The sequence below is a fragment of the Oryctolagus cuniculus genome, chromosome 10 (genome assembly GCF_051225735.1).
Source record: "Oryctolagus cuniculus isolate XC-2025 breed Fujian yellow rabbit chromosome 10, ASM5122573v1, whole genome shotgun sequence".
NCBI classification, from domain to species: domain Eukaryota; kingdom Metazoa; phylum Chordata; class Mammalia; order Lagomorpha; family Leporidae; genus Oryctolagus; species Oryctolagus cuniculus.
In genome coordinates, this window is record NC_142876.1 from 2745307 (window position 1) to 2764973 (window position 19667).

The 19667-nt window shown below is 59.4% G+C and overlaps 1 protein-coding gene across 4 annotated transcripts in view; it reads left to right on the forward strand.

Moving 5' to 3' along the window:
* ZNF516 (zinc finger protein 516) overlaps window positions 1-19667 on the forward strand; it is a 160609-nt gene that overhangs the window by 78331 nt on the left and 62611 nt on the right. The window contains exon 5 of one of the 4 annotated variants that reach the window (XM_089304973.1): window positions 4968-6844. The exons of the other annotated variants lie outside the window; for them this stretch is intronic. Within the exon in view, the coding sequence (XP_089161099.1) occupies window positions 4968-4984 (17 nt within the window). The 3' untranslated portion in view covers window positions 4985-6844. Of the gene's footprint in view, window positions 1-4967; window positions 6845-19667 lie in introns of those variants that run through there. 4 annotated transcript variants of the gene reach the window in all.

Genomic DNA, 19667 nt, shown 5'->3' on the forward strand with positions numbered 1-19667 from the left:
CACATCCCACGTGCCTGGTGGGCGGGGCAGCCACATCCCACGTGCCTGGCGGGCAGGACACCCACATCCCACGTGCCTGGTGGGCGGGGCAGCCACATCCCACGTGCCTGGCGGGCGGGACACCCACATCCCACGTGCCTGGTGGGCGGGGCAGCCACATCCCACGTGCCTGGCGGGTGGGACACCCACATCGCCTGGTGGGGCCCTGGCTCCTGACTCCAGCGCTGGCCACTACAGATGCCGGGAGGCCACTGAGATGGCCGTGGCACTCGGGTCCCTGTCACCCACGTGGGAGTCCTGGATGGAGTCCCTGGCTCCTGACGTGGGTCCAGCATATTTCTGTCTGCTGTGGGAGTTTTGGGGGTGATTCAACAGGTGGTAGATTTCTTTATTTAAAAAAAATGTTTAGTCTCTAGTAATCATTAATACTCATAACCAGAGAGGAAGTTTTTTGAAAATAATATGCTGAATGTGTTTTACTGCCCTGTGCATTTTGCAGAAACACTGGAAGGTTTGCTTAATGTGAGAAATTGTTGTTTCTGTCAGGTTGTTGTCAAAAGTCAGATGTTAAAATAACTTTTGAGGGGCCAGCGCTGGGGGATAGCGGGTGGAGCCGTTGCCTGCAGTGCCAGCGTCCGGTATGAGCGCTGGTTCATGTCCTGGCTTCACTGCTTTGGATCCAGCTTCCTGCTATGGCCTGGGAAGGCAGTGGAGGATGGCCCAGGTGCGTGGGCCCCTGCACCCACGTGCAAGACCCAGAAGAAGCTCCTGGTTCCTGGCTTCAAATCTACCCAGCTCTGGGTATTGCAGCCTTTTGGGGAGTGAACCAGCGAGTGGAATACCTCTCTGTCTCTCTCTGCCTTTCAACTTTCAAATAAATAAATAGATAGATAAACAGATAAATAAATAAATAAATTTAAAAACAATGATTTCTGAAACCAAGAAAAACCATTCCCTGCCCGATTTTGGGACTCCCGTATTCTGGTTTGTTTGGCTCCTTTGCCGGCAGGTAAAGATTAATCGTTTATTTCTCATTATTCCAAATGCTATTTTAAAATAGTTAAGCTGGAGAAATAATTCCATTAATCAAAACAATAGGAAATGAAAAAAACAATGGCAGCCTAACCTGTCCCGGTTTTGGCTGTGGGCGTCCCCGCGTCAAGCGCTCGGCGCTGCGCACGCCTGTCTGCCGTGTCCCGGGTCCGGTTCCGTCCCCTCGTTCAGGATTTTCTTTCTGGTAGCAGAGCAGGCACCGTGGAGCGTGTTCCCTGTTTGCCCTGAGTAGGAGGTGCAGCGAAAGCAACTGCAGCCCCGACCCAGCCTCGCCCTGACCACGCTGGGCGGGCGGGCGGGCGGGCGGTGGAGGGCCCGCGCCCTCAGGGAAAACAGCTCGCCTGGCCCCTTTGGAAGCCGAGGCTGCCCCTGTGTCCTGGGAGATGGAGGTCTCTGTGCACGAGCCGGGCCTGTCGTGGGTGGCTGGGTGCAGGCCGCCAACTTCGATGCAGGAGGCGATTGAGGAGACGTGGGAGAGGTTGGTAGAGGTGCAGGATTTATCTGCACGCGGGCGCTCCAGCAAGAGGTAGGCCCGCTCTGGACAGCTGTGCTGGACGAGGGTCAGCCCACGTCTGCCCGGGAAACGGAGGCACAGGCCGTGGGGTCCGGGTGGCACTGAATTCTCGAGGGGCTGGAGTTTGGGCTGAGGCTTCACTACCACCTGTTTCCTTGCCCTTGCTGGAGAACTCGGAAGTGTCCTGGGTCAGCCGTGGTAGGACAAGGTCGTGGGGATGCAGCTGGCGGCCCCTTGGTCATCTTTGGGCAATGCCAGTGCTTAGCCGTGAAAGCCCGGGAAGCTACGGCTTCCTGTGGGAAGGGGGCGGGGAGTGCTGGGGTGGCGGAGGTGGGGCCTCAGGCCCTCCCTACCCACCCCCTCCCAGGTTCTGCCCCTCCACACCTGGGAGTCGGCCATGTCAAGTGGAGCCCTGAGTGAAGGAAGAGAGGGTTACGGTGGGGGCTCACAGTTCATGGAGGGGTGCAGGAGGGGGTGGGGCCCACAATTCATGGTGGGGTGCGGGTGGGGGTTCCACAGTTCACAGCAGGGGTGCAGGAGGAGGGGCTCACAGTTCACAGCAGGGGTGCAGGCGAGGGTTCCACAGTTCTCAGCAGGGGTGCGGGTGGGGGTTCCACAGTTCACAGCAGGGGTGCAGGCGAGGGTTCCACAGTTCGTAGCAGGGGTGCAGGAGGAGGGGCTCACAGTTCACAGCAGGGGTGCAGGCGGGGGTTCCACAGTTCACAGCAGGGGTGTGGGGGGGCCCACAGTTCACCGTGGGGGGTGCGGGCGGGGGTGGGGCCCACAGTTCACGGTGGGGGGGTGCAGGCGGGGGTTCCACAGTTCACAGCAGGGGTGTGGGGGGGCCCACAGTTCACCGTGGGGGGTGCGGGCGGGGGTTCCATAGTTCACAGCAGGGGTGCAGGCGGGGGTTCCACAGTTCACAGCAGGGGTGCAGGCGGGGTTCCACAGTTTGCAGCAGGGGTGTGGGGGGGCCCACAGTTCACGGTGGGGGGTGCGGGCGGGGCCACGTTTTCCAAGCGCAGGCTTTTAATGTTTGTTCTTCCTTGTAGGAGGAGAAGGCGGCTTACGTGTGCTCTGTTTTGCCTCCTTAAGGATTATCTTTTTATTTATTTAAAGGGAGACAGATCTTCTGTCTGCTGGTTCACTCCCCAAAATGGCTGCAACTGCTAGGGCTGGACCAGGCCAACCAGGCGTAGCCTGGAACCCCTCCAGGTCTCCGCCGTGGGTGGCCGGGAGCCAGGCGCTTGCCCTGGGCCATCTGCTGCTGCTTTCTCAGGTGCATTAGCAGGGAGCCGGACCAGAAGTGGAACGGCCGGCGCTAGAACCTGGCCTGGGCTCTGACGTGGCACGTGGCGTCGCAGGCTGCCGGTCAGCCTGCTGGGCCACAGTGCCGTGCGTCTTTTCTCCCGTCTTGTTTGTTTCATATGGCTGCTGTGTGGTGTCATCGAAGCATAGTCCACAGATCAGTCATTTAAAACGACACTCTTAGTAAGGAGGCCTGAGAGCCCAGGGCTGCATCGGGATCGTGCGCACAGATGCACGCCCAGTTGCTTGGGCTATCTGGACTTCACAAGTCATTCTGAACCAAACGTTAAACCCTGCTGAGCCACGCAGCCGAACACTTCAGTCTTTTACGTTCCGTCCCCTCTGCACGGGGTCTTTTTTATTTTTAATTTATTTGACAGAGTTAGAGAGAGAGAGAGAGAGACAGAGAGAAAGGTCTCCCTTCCATTGGTTCACTCCCCAAATGGCCGCTATGGCCGGCGCACTGCGGCGATCCAAAGCCAGGAGCCAGGTGCTTCTCCCTGGTCTCCCATGTGGGTGCAGAGCCCAAGTACTTGGGCCATCCTCCACTGCCTTCCCGGGCCACAGCAGAGAGCTGGCCTGGAAGAGGAGCAACCGGGACAGAACCCGGCGCCCATGTGGGATGCCGGCACTGCAGGCGGAGGATTAACCAAGTGAGCCACGGCGCCGGCCCCTGCACGGGGTCTTTAGGCTCCTTGTCTGCCAACGCCAAACAAGAGCTGGCAGGTGCACCACCCGGGGTGCAGTGTAGCCACGCAGGGCCCCGTGCTTTCCCGGCATGGAGCCACTGGCGAGCCCGACCCCCACACAGGTGCTCTGGAGACCCTGACGCCCAGTCTCCCCTGCGGGAACACAGGCTGTGCGCCCAGGGAGCCCTGTGGTGCAAGTCCTCGGCATGGAGCCCTCAGGCTCGCCGGGGACTTTGTCCATTGACTGCCGGGGTTGGGGGTGGGTGCCACCTGCACGTTCCTCCCTCCGCTGCCGTTTCCCAGGTGTGGGGAACCTGCTGTCCGCACCCTGCACGCCCAGCCCCTCAGGTTGAGTTGGTGTCCTCCTGACGTCTGCTCCGGTCCTCTGGCTGCTGCCGTGCGGCTGGCTGGTCTGGCGCAGGAGTGTTCTGAGGCTGTCAGCTGGAGAGGAGACTTAATGCATGCCGGCAGCCAGACCTTTGCCCCTCCATGCTGGGGTCCTGTGGGCAGAGCTGGAAGCCGGGGCTGGCCTGCGGGCATGCACGCGCGTTTCCAGCGGTTAGCTGGAGGCTGATGCGGTGAAGTGGGGTTCATCTTGCCCTGTGCGTTTTTTCTGCCCCTGGACTGTAAATGCCATTTCAGACAGCGATGCTCCAAATGCCCATTGCAGGCATTCTCTAAGAGCTGCGGGCACACACAACACGCTCGTGTTTCTCCTGCAGCTCGCTCAGCTCGAGAAGACCCGCCTTTCATATACATAAAGGATTTATTTATTTATTTATTTAGAGTTACAGAGAGAGAGTTTCCAGCCACTGTTCACTCCCTAGATGGCCACAGTGGCCAGAGCTGGGCCAGGCCGAAACCAGGAGCCAGGAGCTGCTTCCACGCATCAGTGGCAGGGGCCCACGGGTGGGCCACGCTCTGCTGCTTTTCCCAGACCATCAGCAGGGAGCTGGATGGGAGGTGGGGTAGCCGGGCCCTGAACCGGTGCCCATATGGGATGCCAGAGCAGGTGGTCTTGGTAATTCTTTAGGGCCCTTGGTGAGAGCTTTCTCAGGGTCTGGCCAACCCAGGCAGGCGGGAGCTGTGCGTTCTCCTCTGAGGCCCCAGATGTGCCTTGTTGTGGAACTGTCATTCATTTGTAAATCCGCCTTGTAGGGTGGACTCTCGCCTTTCCCTCTCCTCCCCTAACCCCTGGTGCGTCTTTCAACCTCTTCTCCCGGGCTGACGCAGACGCTGTGGTTCATGCAGATATAAAATGAGCCCCGGCCGAGTCAGGGGCACTGTGGCTGCGAGGGAGCTTGCTCTGTGATGGGGATGGGTGGAGGTTGCTAAGAGACTCGGCAGGGCAGAGGCCCTCGGGGACATGAGGCAGAAGTGACGCTCTGTTGTTTCTCATGCAGGGGAGAGACCATTGTAACCCAGGTACTGCCCAGACCGTGCCTCTCAGAGAGGGAGCCTAGACGCCGCCTCCAGCCCCCGCCCGGACGCCGCCACTTCCTGTGAGATCAGCTGGCGCAGCCCCCCGCACCCTGCGGCTCGGGAGCCCGGGCGGTGCCCCTCCCTGTCCTGCCGATGCTGCCCTCTAAGATCCCACGTGGACCCCGCACGTGCTCACGTGCGCACCCCCGACACGTCCCCTGTGTGCGGACGGCAGGCCCCGCGGGAGCCCAGGCGTCGGTGTCACTCAAGAAGAGTTTGAGACACTGGAGGAAGAGTTGTCACGTGTGCTGGACAGAGTGGACAGGCTGAGGTGCTTCCCGGCCGCTCAGCGGGATGCCCTTGGTGGCGCCAGGGTGACGAAGCGTCCCTACCTCCGGCTCTCCTGTCTCCGGGCGTTGAAGAGGGTCGGAGGGGGAGGACGTGGGCTCAGGTGCTGTGGGAGCCAGGCTGGTGGCCAGGGGCCGCTGACAGACCCAGCGGTGCAGCGGTCGCCCGCTCGGGGCGTCCCGCGCTCGCGGCCAGTGGTGCTGAGCGAGGCCGGCCGAGGAGGCTTCTCCGGCCTGGGGCTGTGTGTTTCTGCTTCGGAAAGGGAGGCTAGTTGAACACTAAAAAAAAAAAAACAAAACAAGACAAAAAAAAAAAAAAAGAAAAAACAACAAAAAAAGCGGCTTCTTTGTTTATTCTCAGGACCTTTTGTAACAGGGCTACATTCTGCAAACTGCTCACCAAGGAAGACCACGCCTCCGGGGCGTCCTCCCGCGGCAGCGGCTGTGGTCAGGGCCCAGGCGTCTGGGAGCCCGCGGGCCCGGGGTCGCTGGGGTGCTGGTGGTCCGGGCCCTCTGCCCCCGCCTGGCTGTCCCCGCCCGGGGCCGGCTTTATATACCTCTTCCTCAGTAGTGCAGACGGTGCCGCCCCCCGCCGAAGCAGGCGTCTCCTCCCGTCGCCGTGACTCTGTGATGGTCACGTTGCTGAGTTTCGGATCTTTGCACATACGATTATATGCATTATCGAAAGTTACTGCTGCCTTGAATGGAAACGTTCTGTGAAATTTTTTGCAAAAGCTTTACTAGGTTTTTTTTTAATTGTGAAATTTTGTAAAGGCAGGAAATGGATTAAAACGAGCATGCTAAATATATTTTTCAAAAAAGCAATAATTTTACATGTACAGAAATTATCCTAACCTTTACTATTGGTGAGAGCAACAGTTTACTTACTACAGCAATTAGTGCAGATTTTGTAGAAAATGGGCTTCTGATACAAAGACTTCTTTAAAACACACACACACACCCTGTTCTAATGTTTTGTTGAATTATTATTATTATTATAATATTATTATTGTTATTGTTATTAGTTCACATTTGGTTCTGGATTCTACTTGTTACTGAATTTAAATTACTTGACGGTTCAGGCTACTTCGCAGCGGGTGCAGGCGATGCAGTGTAACCGGCTAGCGTATATATATATAAATATATATTATTTTTTTTACTTACTCCCTGGTGTGCTCACACCAGATGTGTACGAGGTTGACCTGGCACGTCGCTGTCCCCAGGAGCGCCCGTGCAGGTGCCGTCCCGCGACTGTACCCGCCCTGTGACGTTGTGTCCAGCAAGTCACAGACCCATTCCTCCGGGCACCTCGGAAGGCAGGCCACCTTTCTGTCCACGTATGTCTCGTCGTCACAGTGGTGTCCCCACAGTGATCATTTCTGCGTTTCCTGGCTCCTGTTTTGTCGGCTGAAAGTAACTGGTGCCAGTTAGGGGTGTGCGGGGACTGGTGACTCGGTCCTGTCCGTTTCTCTGTGTTTTAGTTATTAAAGGAACTCATGTACCCAAAGGGACACCACGGTGTCGTCTGCGTCCTTGCTGTCGGCATTCAGAGCTGGAGCTGGCCTTCTTCCTGGCGGGGAGGGAGGGCTGCCCACTAGGGTCTCCGCCCCCGCTGGCACAGCGGTTGCACCTGGTGTGCTGGCGTGCGGGGGGCGGGATGCACCTGCGGGCACCTGCGGGCCTGGGGGCGCCCCTTCCTTCCGCTGGTCACCAGTGTGCATTCCGTTGTTCATTCGTTCATGTCAGTTCAACTATGGTATTTAATATGATTTGTGTTTTCTTATTTATTTAGCCACTATGCTTGGATTCGCTTCCTCCGACGTTCTACTACCTCTGCTGTTCGCTTGTTTCCTAACAGGAATTTTACAATGTTGCGTCTAATGTAACTCAGACAATAAAGGGTTTGGTTGCCTACACCGCAGCTTCTCTGTGCGTCTGCCCCGCCCGCCCCGCCCCGCCCCGCCTGTGTGCCTGCTGCTCTGGCCCGGCTGGCGCCTCCCCGGCTTCACTCCCGCCTGGCCCGCCTTCTCTCGCTCTCGCTCCTCTTCCCTGCGCACCCTTCTTCGTGTGTGATTTCGGAAAACACGTGCTGACCGGCTTCTGCAGGTCCTTTGGTTTATGACTTGTGTCCCTCCACTTGAAGAAGGCACCTTTAAGCTCTCTGACACAATCTCCTCCTGGGGGTGGGGGGGCAGCTCCGCAGTCCTAGAGGACGGGGGTGGGGTGGGGTGGGGTGGGGACGGGGGTGGGCGTCACCCTGTTCAACACACCACCTCTTGCAAGCCGGGTGGGGTTGCCTTTTCATTTCTGAACAGCATTTCAAGAGGTTCCCCCAAGCCTGACGTGAGTTTCCTGCTGACAAGGTGCTCAGGAGATGGTGGACGGAAGGGGCCTGGCGAGCAGAGGGCCGGTGCTTCCCCAGGGGCCCTGTGGGCCAGCAGGATTTGGCCTGTGTGGCCCCCATGCTCAGGCCTGGGGCAGTGTGGCGTGGGTTGGACTTCACAGCTGGTGGACAGCACCTGTTACCACTCTGCTGCCTCCCCAGGGAGCCCTGCGCTCTTGCCTTCATCCCCCTAGGCCACTGGGCTTGGTTCTCAGGGGGTGGGGGAGGCAGCACCTCCTGGTGGCCGCCCTGAGGCAGGTGGCACGTGGAGACTGTGGCGGGGCGGGGGTGGGGAGGGCCACCTTCCGCCAGTGTTTCCTGACTGCTTCCATCTGCTGGTTCACTCCCCCGATGGCCACAACAACCATGGCTGGGCCAGGCTGAAGTCAGGAGCCAAGAGCGCCATCTGAGTCTCCCAGGTGGGTGGCAGGGACACCGATCCTTGGGCCGTCTGCTGCCCCCAGGTGTGTTAGCAGGGGCTGGGTCAGACGCAGAGTAGCTGGGACTTGGGCCAGTGCTCCGGGAAGGGATGCAGGCATCCCCAAGCTGTGGCGTTGCCCACTGTCCCACAACACCCCTGTCCTTCCAGGCCTGTGGGATCCTGGGGTTCATGCTTCATTTTAATGGCTGGTGACTTTTCCTCCTTTTCCCCCACTGAACACGCATGCTGGTCTCAGTCCGGCGCTATAACCCCCGGGCACAGGCAGAGTTAGCCGCCCACACCTGCGGGAAGGTAGTGGGGCTGGTTCAGTGACATCAAGACTTTCGGCTCTGGTGCTGGTGCCGTTTGAGTTAAACAACCACCACCAAAGTTCCAAAGGTAGAAGTGCCCGCGTCTCTGCTGGCAGAGAGAAGAGGGGAGGGCGTGAGTTCTCGTGTGGCTTCAGAATGAGTGGGGCAGAAAATGAAGCCATCAGTCCTGCCCCAGCCCGGCTGTGGGTGTCCGGGGAGCTTGCCCCGCCCCTCCGTGCTCTGCGATGCAAATACGGCGTCCAGGATTTCCCCAGTGTGGACAGTGGCACAGGCCTCATCCTAAGTCAGCTGCAGCGGGGACTCGCTGTGGTCAGCTCCCTGTCCCGCTGTGCTGGCTCTCAAGGCCAGGGTGCCCGTGCCCGGCAAGAGAGAGACAGAAAACCAAGCGTCCCTCCCCGCCCGTCCCCGGCCCCCAGCCCGTGTCTGTCTCTGACCTGGGCAGTTCCTCCCCACGTGTGCCTGCATCTGTGCCCTGCACAAGCGCCATCGCCAGGCCTGGTGTCCTCCCTCCAAGAAAGCAGCTCTCCGTGCTCTCTGGGCCGCCTGGCACAGGGAGGGGAGGGCGGTGGGCATCCTGCCCTCAGCTGCCCGGAGCCTGGCTCTCTGGAAGCAGGAGGAGGACGTGCAGGGGCAGTGCCTGCCAGGCCTCTGTTTGTCCCCGGATCACTCTGGGTGTAAGGACAAGGCCTGGTCCACGCCGGGCACAGACGCGCCCCTCAGCACGCACATGGAGCATCAGCGTGCAGGCCGCACTGTGCTCCCCTTCTTAGCATCCCTGATCAGCGTCTCTGTTCCCGCCTCCCCTTCCTGAGAGGTGGCCGCTGTGCAAAGGAGTAGCAGAACCACTACATCCCTGCCCTGCCCATCTCTGCCACGGCCGTGGGTATCAGGTGTCCACGTGGCTGCTCAGTGGACACAGGCTCTCCCCTTCCATCACCCGGTGGGAACAGGGTGCTGTCATTCCAGGCTGGGGACAGCTGGCAGGAGTGGACCTCAGCGCTACCTCTGGCCGGGCCGCAGCTGTGTCCTCCCTCTGTCTGCCCTGGGTCTTTCCACAGGAGAGCAATGCCTGGGACACAAGTGCACCTCCCAGCCGACTCCGTGCCTCCCCAGTGTCGTGTGTCATTCCCTGTTCCTGGCTGGGAGTCCACATCACAGGGCTTCCAGCACGGGGTCACCGGATGCCGAGGGGAGCGTTTACGGAAGCAAGGCCAGGTCTGCCCCCAGGCAGGAGTCTCGGTGTCCACACTGCCGACCGTGGCTCAGCGCGTCACCGACACAGCCGGCCGCTCTGTCAGACGGTGGCCTGCACCTGGGAACTGGACTCTGCCCTGGCCCAGCCCAGTTAGGTTTGTCCCTGGGGAGGACGGCCTTCCAGCCCTTACTTCAGAGCCGGGGAAGCCCGCGGGCCTCCCTGGATGAGATCCAGCGTCTCAGGTTGTAGGACTCAGGCAGGAAGGCCCCAGCCCAGCAGCCGCCCTGCGAGGCCTGCCAGCCCCTCTTGTGCTGAGTCCCTGCTGTCTGGCGAGCTGCACACCGTGGAAGCCGCTCCGGGGCTCCCGGGGTGGGGAGCCGTGAGTTCTCGCCCAGACGTTGCAGTGGCTTGTGAGGCGACGGGGGTGCCCCTGGGCAGCGGGGAGGGGACCCCTACGGTTAATTCCCCCGTCAGCAGGACCCCCCTGAGACTCGGGGCGCTCAGCCATTGCTGACTTGGGGATGCACAGGACGCTGTTGATGGGGGCACGAAAGGAAGCCCTGGACTTCAGGGAGGAGCCTCGGGAGCTGGGAACACTTAGGACAGTTTTTTCTTTAAATATAAATTATTTTAAGGTTTAAAAACTTATTTGAAAGGCAAAGTTAGAGATATCTTGTATCCACTGGTTCACTCCCCAAATGGCTGCAACAGCTGGAACTGGGCTGATCCGAAGCCAGGAGCCAGCAGCTTCATCTGGGTCTCCCAGGGGGGTACAAGGGCCCCAGGCCTTGGGCCGTCCTCCACTGCTATCCCAGGCACATTAGCAGGAACTGGATCAGAAGTGGAGCGGCCGGGACTTGAACCCGTGCCCACATGGGGTGCCAGAGCCACAGCTGCAGCCTAACCCGCTACGCCGGAGCAGCGGCCCCTTAGGACGCATTTTGAGTTCCACATTGATGGGAAAGGGACTGAGAGCGTTGTCAGTTATCCCCCCGGGGACGTGAACACACAGCAAGGCTTCCAGGACCAGATCAGCAGGTCTGCCCCCGGGCAAGGTGCCCAGGGCACAACATCCGTGCCACACGAGGGCATTGGCACATGTTTGTGGAAAAGGAAAAAATGAGTTTACTTTGGTGCAGAAATATTCGAAATCCATGCATGACTTTTCATAAAGCACATTTTTCGTGAGCTACATTGAAGACTTTATTATATTCATGGATTTCAAAATTCTTGCATGAAAGTGACATCTTTTAATTTGCTCTTGCCGTGAACTTGTTGAGGGGCCCTCGTGGCTGGCCGTGCGTACAGACGGCAGTTACCGTGCTTGGTGCAGCTCCCCTGGGTCGGGGGGCAGGGCTTGCAGACACCACCCGCCTGCTGCAGATGGGCGAGGGCAGCTCTCGGCTCCGGAGGGCCCAGGACCTCTCGGCTGAGCAGACTCAGGGCCAGGTCCCGGTGCGCCGGACAGGCTGCGTGCACAGTCGCTTTCTCCGGTCTCGTGCTGTTGCTTCTGCCTGTATTCGTGCAGACGCACCCTGCAGCCCCTTCCCCCGAACATCACCCAGTAAAACCTCCCACCTTCTCAGCCCTCTGCGTCTGCAAACCCAGCTGCCTAAGCGAGGCCGTGGCCACCTCCCCCTACCCCGACACCAGCTCCTGCGTCAGAGTGACCTTGGTCGAGCAGAGCCAGAGCCCCCGGTTGGTCCGTGCGGTGGTGGTTTTCCAGCTTTGCCCGCCTTGCCTGAGACCCAGCATCCGAGCCGTCCGCTACGATGCTCCAGGAAGACACTCCCAAGTGCTCATGGGAAATGGAGCGAAAAGGTGAGCTTATTTCCACACCAAGAAGTTGAAATGCACACACATGAACGGGCTTCAGAAAGCTCATGGAAGACGTGTAGCATGAAGATTCTGAGCCTGAATTTCAGAAGTTGGTTGAAATAGGCATGACTGGTACGTGGCGCGCCCCCCACGCTGCTGCAGCCTGGGGTCCTCCCCTCGTGGTGGCTGTATGCCCATGCTGCCTTGCCTGTGTGGACAACACAGATGTTTTCTGGAATCCGCAAGAGGGCCTTGGCTCCCTTGGTGGGAATCTATCTCATTTTCGGTTGCCTTAGAAAAACCTGAATTCCCCACTTCACCATCTGACCTCCACCGTTCCTCAGAGACACAGGGCACAGGGGATGGGCGTTCCGCACCCTGCGTCTCTGTGTGGCACCAGCAGGACGCCTGCCTCTGTCTGTGCCCCTGCACCTGGGTGTCCCTGGGAGTCACTGCACTTCTCACAACACGCGCACCCACCAGACAGAGCCTCTGCTGCCCTGCCTCCTCCCGTGGGCTGTGAGGGAGCCAGGGTGTGCTTGACACGCGGCAGTCGGTGTTCACCGCAGTTCCCACAGCCTCGACTCCAGCTCCCTCCTGGTGTCGCCGTGGTCCAGAGGATGTCAGAGGCTGCATTTCGTGAACTGCAGTGTGGTACGCAGATACAAGTTGGAATTCCTCCCCAGGGATTTTCCTGTAAAAGTGTCCGTATATAGCATGGTCCTCAGACACCAGCCTTTTAAGTATTTTTTTTTTTGACAGGCAGAGTGGACACTGAGAGAGACAGAGAGAAAGGTCTTCCTTTGCCATTGGTTCACCCTGCAATGGCCGCTGCGGCCAGCACGCCGCGCTGATCTGATGGCAGGAGCCAGGTGCTTCTCCTGGTCTCCCCTGGGGTGCAGGGCCCAAGCACCTGGGCCATCCTCCACTGCACTCCCGGGCCACAGCAGAGAGCTGGCCTGGAAGAGGGGCAACCGGGACAGAATCCGGCGCCCCGACCGGGACTAGAACCCGGTGTGCCGGCGCCGCAAGGCAGAGGATTAGCTTAGTGAGCCGCGGTGCCGGTGTTACATTTATGGATCAGAAGTTCAGGTCATTCTTCCTGTTCCGGTGACTTGGCCAGCTAACTAGAGGTGGACGCTTGGGGGTGGTCTGCAGGTAGACTGAAGCAGAGAGCTGAAGGCATTCTTACTGATGCGTCATTGTGGTATTGTGCAGCCGCTCTGGGAGTGTCCTCGCCTGACTCAGAAGTGCAGTGGAAGCGAGACTTGGGTATCCTCCTTGCAAGATCGGGTGTGTGATGAGCAGGTACACCCGGAGCAGGTGCAGCGAGCAGTTTCTAACCTAGCGGCAGATCCCTCCCCAGGTTCACGGTTGGCTGAGTACTGTGGGATGCACAGTCTCCCCTACCTGCCTAAGTCACAAAGTTGCCTTCCTCCTCCCTTCTCTGTATTTTAGTTCTCTCTTGTGAGTTGGCTGCTGCCCAGCACCCCGTTTCCCTGGTGAGTTTGCTACATCTGCAAGTCAGCTGTCAGTCACTTTCCATTCTGTGCTGCCCGTGGACCCCCAGGTATTTTCTTACAGCAACTGTTAAAGACAGAGTAAGTGACCCTCCGTGGACAGGAGTCAGTGAACAGGAAACAAGGGAACACCTCACGTGTTTGTAGCTGGGCCCCCTGCCCTGCCGGGTGCCTGCCTTCTAAAAGGTGTCTGCCTGCAGCCATGCCTTTCACCTATGGACTTACCCAGCTCTTTCTGGCCCAGGTCCCTCTGCTGCAGATCTGCCCTGGCCAGACTGACATGGGGCAGACACGGAACACACAAACAAGGCTTTACTGTGTCTTTGGCAAGTGATACTCAGCCCGCGGCTGGTTTTCTAGCTGTGTCTCCGCGCCTTGTCCCAGGTGATGGTGGATATGCCGGGGGCCATGGGATGGCAGATGCGTCCACACATGCGTGGGCTGGGAAGTTGCCAGCGTGCAGTGTTCCTGGCTGCCCGCGTGGAGGGCCGTGCTCTGCAGCCTCCCAATGCAGCGTGCACGAGAGGGACGCTGTGTGTGCAGAGGGCACTCAGAGGCAAGCGTGTGGGCCGCCGGGCGCCCCTCTGCTTCCGGCCGATGGAGCCTGCCCCCAGGTCTGGGTTGTTCAGATGGGCCTGAGGTCGAGTGCCGTGGATCCTTGCTTCCCCCAGGTCCTGAGTGATCCTCCCCAATTTAGTCAACTTCACACCATTGTTGCTAACAAATGCCCTCTGCTGCTACTTGTCTTGCGGGTTTGTTTTCTTTTGAGAAGCAGTTGTGGGGGAAGAGGTTTCGCATGCACTGGCCGGGCCAGGCTGGAGCGGCAAGCCCAGAACTCAGGCTGGACCACCGCGTGGGGGGCAGGACCCCAAACACTTGTCCCATCCAAGGGTGTGCAGCAGCAGGAAGCTGGGATAGGAGCAGAGAGGGGACTCGAACCCAGGCCCTCCGCTCGGACCTGGGATGCGGGGGTCCCAAGCCACGTCTTAGCCTAGGTAGACACCCCCCCGTCTTTCATCTCCCCTGCACTCCTGCCCGCTCCCCTGCAGGCTACTCTCCTGCATCTCCCCTGCACTCCCGCCCCCTCCCCTGCAGGCTACTCTCCTGCATCTCCCCTGCACTCCCGCCTGCTCCCCTGCAGGCTACTCTCCTGCATCTCCCCTGCACTCCCGCCCGCGCCCCTGCAGGCTACTCTCCTGCATCTCCCCTGCACTCCCGCCCCCTCCCCTGCAGGCTACTCTCCTGCATCTCCCCTGCACTCCCGCCCCCTCCCCTGCAGGCTACTCTCCTGCATCTCCCCTGCACTCCCGCCTCCTCCCCTGCAGGCTACTCTCCTGCATCTCCACTGCACTCCCGCCTCCTCCCCTGCAGGCTACTCTCCTGCATCTCCCCTGCACTCCCGCCCGCTCCCTGTACTCTCCTGCATCTCCCCTGCACTCCCGCCCGCTCCCCACCAGGCTACTCTCCTGCATCTCCCCTGCACTCCCGCCTCCTCCCCTGCAGGCTACTCTCCTGCATCTCCCCTGCACTCCCGCCCGCTCCCCTGCAGGCTACTCTCCTGCATCTCCCCTGCACTCCCGCCCGCGCCCCTGCAGGCTACTCTCCTGCATCTCCCCTGCACTCCCGCCCCCTCCCCTGCAGGCTACTCTCCTGCATCTCCCCTGCACTCCCGCCTCCTCCCCTGCAGGCTACTCTCCTGCATCTCCCCTGCACTCCCGCCTCCTCCCCTGCAGGCTACTCTCCTGCATCTCCCCTGCACTCCCGCCTCCTCCCCTGCAGGCTACTCTCCTGCATCTCCCCTGCACTCCCGCCCGCTCCCCTGCAGGCTACTCTCCTGCATCTCCCCTGCACTCCCACCCCCTCCCCTGCAGGCTACTCTCCTGCATCTCCCCTGCACTCCCGCCTGCTCCCCACCAGGCTACTCTCCTGGCTGCTCCTCCGTTGCCTCCCGGGCGACCTCCAGGCCCACTGAGGAAACAGGGACAGGACCACCCCATATGCCCCCCCCCCCCCGAGGCCTCTGGGTCACCCGGGCTGTGTCTAGGTAGAAGAGCCGGGTGATCCCACCAGAAACCCCTTTACGCCAGCTTCCTTTCATACTCCCACTTCCACTGAAGACCTGCAGGAGTTGTCTGCACTGTGCAATGCTTCTACGTGGACCAAGTATGGCGGTGACCGGAGGTTGCTTTGCCTCTGGTGCACTGCCCCCTGCCGCCACTAGATGGCAGACCGTGGCCGTGCAGGAGCACAATCCCATTTCAAATCTATTTGCTGCATTTTTTTTTCAGCACACATATATTAAGCACCTACTGCATGTGCATTGGGGCCACCACGACTGTCTGTACATGGGAAGACGCCGTGACTGTCCCTTGGGTAGACTGCTGCTGGGAGAGTGATGTGGATGGCCAGGCACAATGCCTCGGTCACCTCCTCCCATGCGGGGTGTGTACCTGCTGGCACCTCAGGGGTTGGGGATCCAGGACAAGGCTTCCCTCCACCTGCCCCCCCTCACCGAGGGGCTCTGTCCTCCCAGGAGGCATGCGGCAAGCGGATGAGCAGACACACAGTTCAGCGCGAGGTGGCTAGAGTGCAAGGACGGGAGAAGCCGGGCCTTTGCAGGGCTTCGGTGTGGCCACATGGCCTAGGCCTGGGGGTGAGCGCAGAGCTGGGCCAGGGGCATGAGGGGTCCGGGGGTGTGTCCATGTCTGGAGCGTGGCCGCTGCGGCGTCCCGGCAGGTGGAATGTGCAGGTCTGGTCTAAGCGAGCAGAGCCCGACCCGTGGATGCGGAGCCTCACCCGTGTTTGCTGCTGGCACAGCTGCTCTCTGAGCAACCTGTGCTGAGGCCCTGCAGAGGCTGGGGCAGGGGAGGTGGCAGCTGCAGGCCGTGTCCCCAGGGCGGTGCAGGGAGACCCTGGCAGGCCTGGGGCCTGTGCTCAAGCCGTGCTGGTGCAGCTTCTCGGGTGGGGAAGACGGGGGCGGGCGAGTTCTGTGTGGGGGTAACCTTGATCACGGCAGCTGTGCTCATGGATCTGCGCAGCTAGAGACAGAAACTGCAGCGGTCGTCGTGTGGGAGCTGGGGTGAGTCCACGGAGGCAGGGGAGAGGTGGGGTCCTGGAGGGGAGACCCACGGTCTGCCCCGTTGTCCCTGTGTGCCAGGAACGTGGGCAGGTGGTGAGGGGTGCGTGCTCTGGTGGGGGAGGGGTGGGGGGCTGTGGCTGCGAGGACACAAGGCCTGCTTGGAAAGGGAATGCCCGGCACAGGACACTGCGGGCAGGCGGCTTCGTGGCAGGAATGGGTTTTCTCGCCGTGTGGGACTCAGGCCGTGCAGGATGGAGGGGCTGGCAGTGTGGGTTTCCTCTGAGGCCTCTCTCCTCTTCACCAGCACCCTGGATTAGGGCCCCTCCTGCAGCCGTATCTCCCCCGACCATAGTTCTTCTGCGAGATCAGTCCCCAAACACCCTGGGGTTAGGGCATCAACTTGGGGTTGGGGGAGGGCATGCAGTTTGGTCCAGAGCAGTGGGCACCTCCCGGGGAGGAAGTCGGAGGGAAGGCAGGAAGGGGGAAGGGGAAAGGCCATGTGGACATGGGGCCCCTGGACACTGGGAGGGCAGGGGATGGAGCCCCCTCCTTCACTTCTCCTGCACTTCCCTGGGGTCAGCTCGGAGGCTCGGCCCTGTGGAAAGCTGGACCAAGAGGTCTGAGCCTCGGGGCCTGCGATTTTACCAGTGATGGAGACGGGAAGGGGCCCCATCACAGCCCTCGGGCTGCGTGCCAGGGTCACAGCGTGGAGAGACTGGCAGGGACAGGGTGGGGCTCCCCAGGAGGTGCTGGTGCACACCCTGCACGTTTGCTTGTTTCATGGAGGCTGTGCCAGGTAGGGAACCGCAATAAAGGTAGGAGACAAGAATTGAGTGTTCAGAATGAACTGGTGGCCAGGCGGAGCGGGTCATCAGGCTGGCACAGGGAGGGGCGTGGGGGCGTGTGCACCTGCTCTGCTGACCTTGACCAAGCTCTCTCTCAGGCTGGGTGCTCAGCTGGGACAAGTGCTCTTTTTGGTCTCATTCTTCAGCAGTCCGGCCGGATCATTGCTGCAGCGAAGGCAGACAGGTGAGGTAGTGAGTGGAGACGCGCAAGGCCCAGGCTGGTGTCTGGCTGCACCCAACTCATTGTACCGGCCAGAGTGGTTCCCAAGGCCAGCCCAGATCCAGAGAAAACAGATTCCACCTCTGATGGGAAGGGCTGAGGCCGGGGCTGTTTGTACAGTCGGTCTACCACAAGGAATTGTTAACCACAGTAACGGCAGCAGGCACGGAGCACTGGAGAGGAGGGGAGGCTGCCTGCTGGCCAGCGCGGGCGGGGGCTCCTGGGAAAGCTCCCGTGTGGTTGGCTGGCAGAAGAAATTCATAGACGGATTTGTGGGCAGCATAAGGATAAGTACTACTAAGATTTCCCTCTCTGGTTGGTTCTATCTATCTATCTATCTATCTATCTATCTATCTATCTATCTATCAAATTACATACACACATAGGAAGGCTTCCATACTGAGAACTCTGTGTGGTTGGTTCTGCTCTGAATTTCTATGATTTCTTCACTTTTTGTATTTCATCCTTACAATGCCTGGGACATCATCTTCGTTTTGTAAAATGTTTAAGCCACGGTGATGTGTACTAAGTTCTAAGTACTGATGTTTTGGTTGGACCTGGGTCTCAATAGTGGAGTCTTTATCTTCTTCAGATCAGACTATTCGCTGGGTTTGTCCTTTCTCTGTTACTCTAACGTATGTTCCGTGTGACCACATTCTCCTGTGATGAGGCTGAGATTCTGATGATGCCATCATTGTCAATGCTGTCATACCATCATCCTCGCTGTCACCAACATCCTCATCACCATCGCCATCATAATCATGACCACCACCCCCACCACCACCATCCCACCACCACCATCCCACCACCACCACCCCCCACCACACCATCCTCCACCACCATCCCATCACCACCACCACCACCACCCCCACCATCCCCACCACACCATCCTCTCCACCACACCATCCCCATCATCACCATCCTCACCACCACCATCCCCATCATCACCATCCCCCCACCATCCTCACTACCACCATCCCACCACCACCATCCCACCACCATCCTCTCCACCACCATCCTCTCCACCACCCCCACCACCTCCATCCCACCACCTCCATCCCTATCACCACCATCCCCACTGCCACCATTACCATTATCACCATCCTCACCACCACCATCCCCAAATCACCATCCTCACCACCACCATCCCCATCATCACCATCCCCCCACCATCCTTACCACACCATCCCCATCATCACCACCACCTCCATCCCACCACCTCCATCCCACCACCTCCATCCCACCACCACCATCCCACCCCCCACCCCCCCCACCATCCCCACCACCATCCCACCACCACCATCATCACCACCACCATCATCACCACCACCATCATCACCACCACCATCCCCACTGCCACCACCACCTCCATCCCCACCACCACCATCCCCACCACCATCCCCACCACACCATCCCCATCATCACCACCACCTCCATCCCACCACCACCATCCCACCCCCCCCACCATCCCCCCCACCATCCCCCCCACCCCACCTCACCATCCCACCACCATCCCCACCATCACCAGCACCACCATCCCCCCACCACCATCCTCTCCACCACCATCCCCATCATCACCATCCTCTCCACCACCATCCCCACCACCACCATCACCATCATCATCACCACCACCATCATCATCACCACCACCATCCCCACCACCACCATCACCATCATCATCATCACCACCATCCCCACCTCCACCATCCCCACCACCATCCTCACCATCACCACCAGCATGATCATCACCGTCACCGTCATCACCGTCACCATCATCACTGTCAGCGTCACCATTATCACCACCATCCTCACCACTATCCCCACCACCATCACCACCACCATCACCATGATCATCACTGTCACTATTCCATCAGTACCCCACCATCCCCACCACCATCCCCACCACCACCAACCCCACCACACCACCAGCACTATCATCACCGTCACCATCATCACTGTCAGCGTCACCATTATCACCACCATCCCCATCACCACCACCATCACCATGATCATCATTGCCATCGCTGTCACCATCCCCATCACACCACTGCCACCACCATGATCATCACCGTCACCGTCATCACCGTCACCATCATCACTGTCACCATTATCACCACCATCCCCCCCCACCATCACCATGATCATCACTGCCACCGCTGTCACCATCCCCATCATCACCACCGCCACCACCATGATCATCACTGTCACCATCATCACCGTCACCATCAGTCATTGCCATCCTCCTCCTCCTCATTGCCATTATCATGATCACCATCATCAATACCATTATAATCGTCGCCACCAACACCACAAGCAACACCGTCATCATCATTGTCTCTCTCACCTTCAGCACCTGCACTGTCATCACCACCATTGTATTCATGACTACATCACACACACGCACGCACACACACACACACACATAAATAACAGTATCCTAAGATTACCTGGGAACACAGAACACTTAGGAGAAGATAAGATTGAAAATAAATATCTGAGTGATTAGACTCATGGCTGAAGC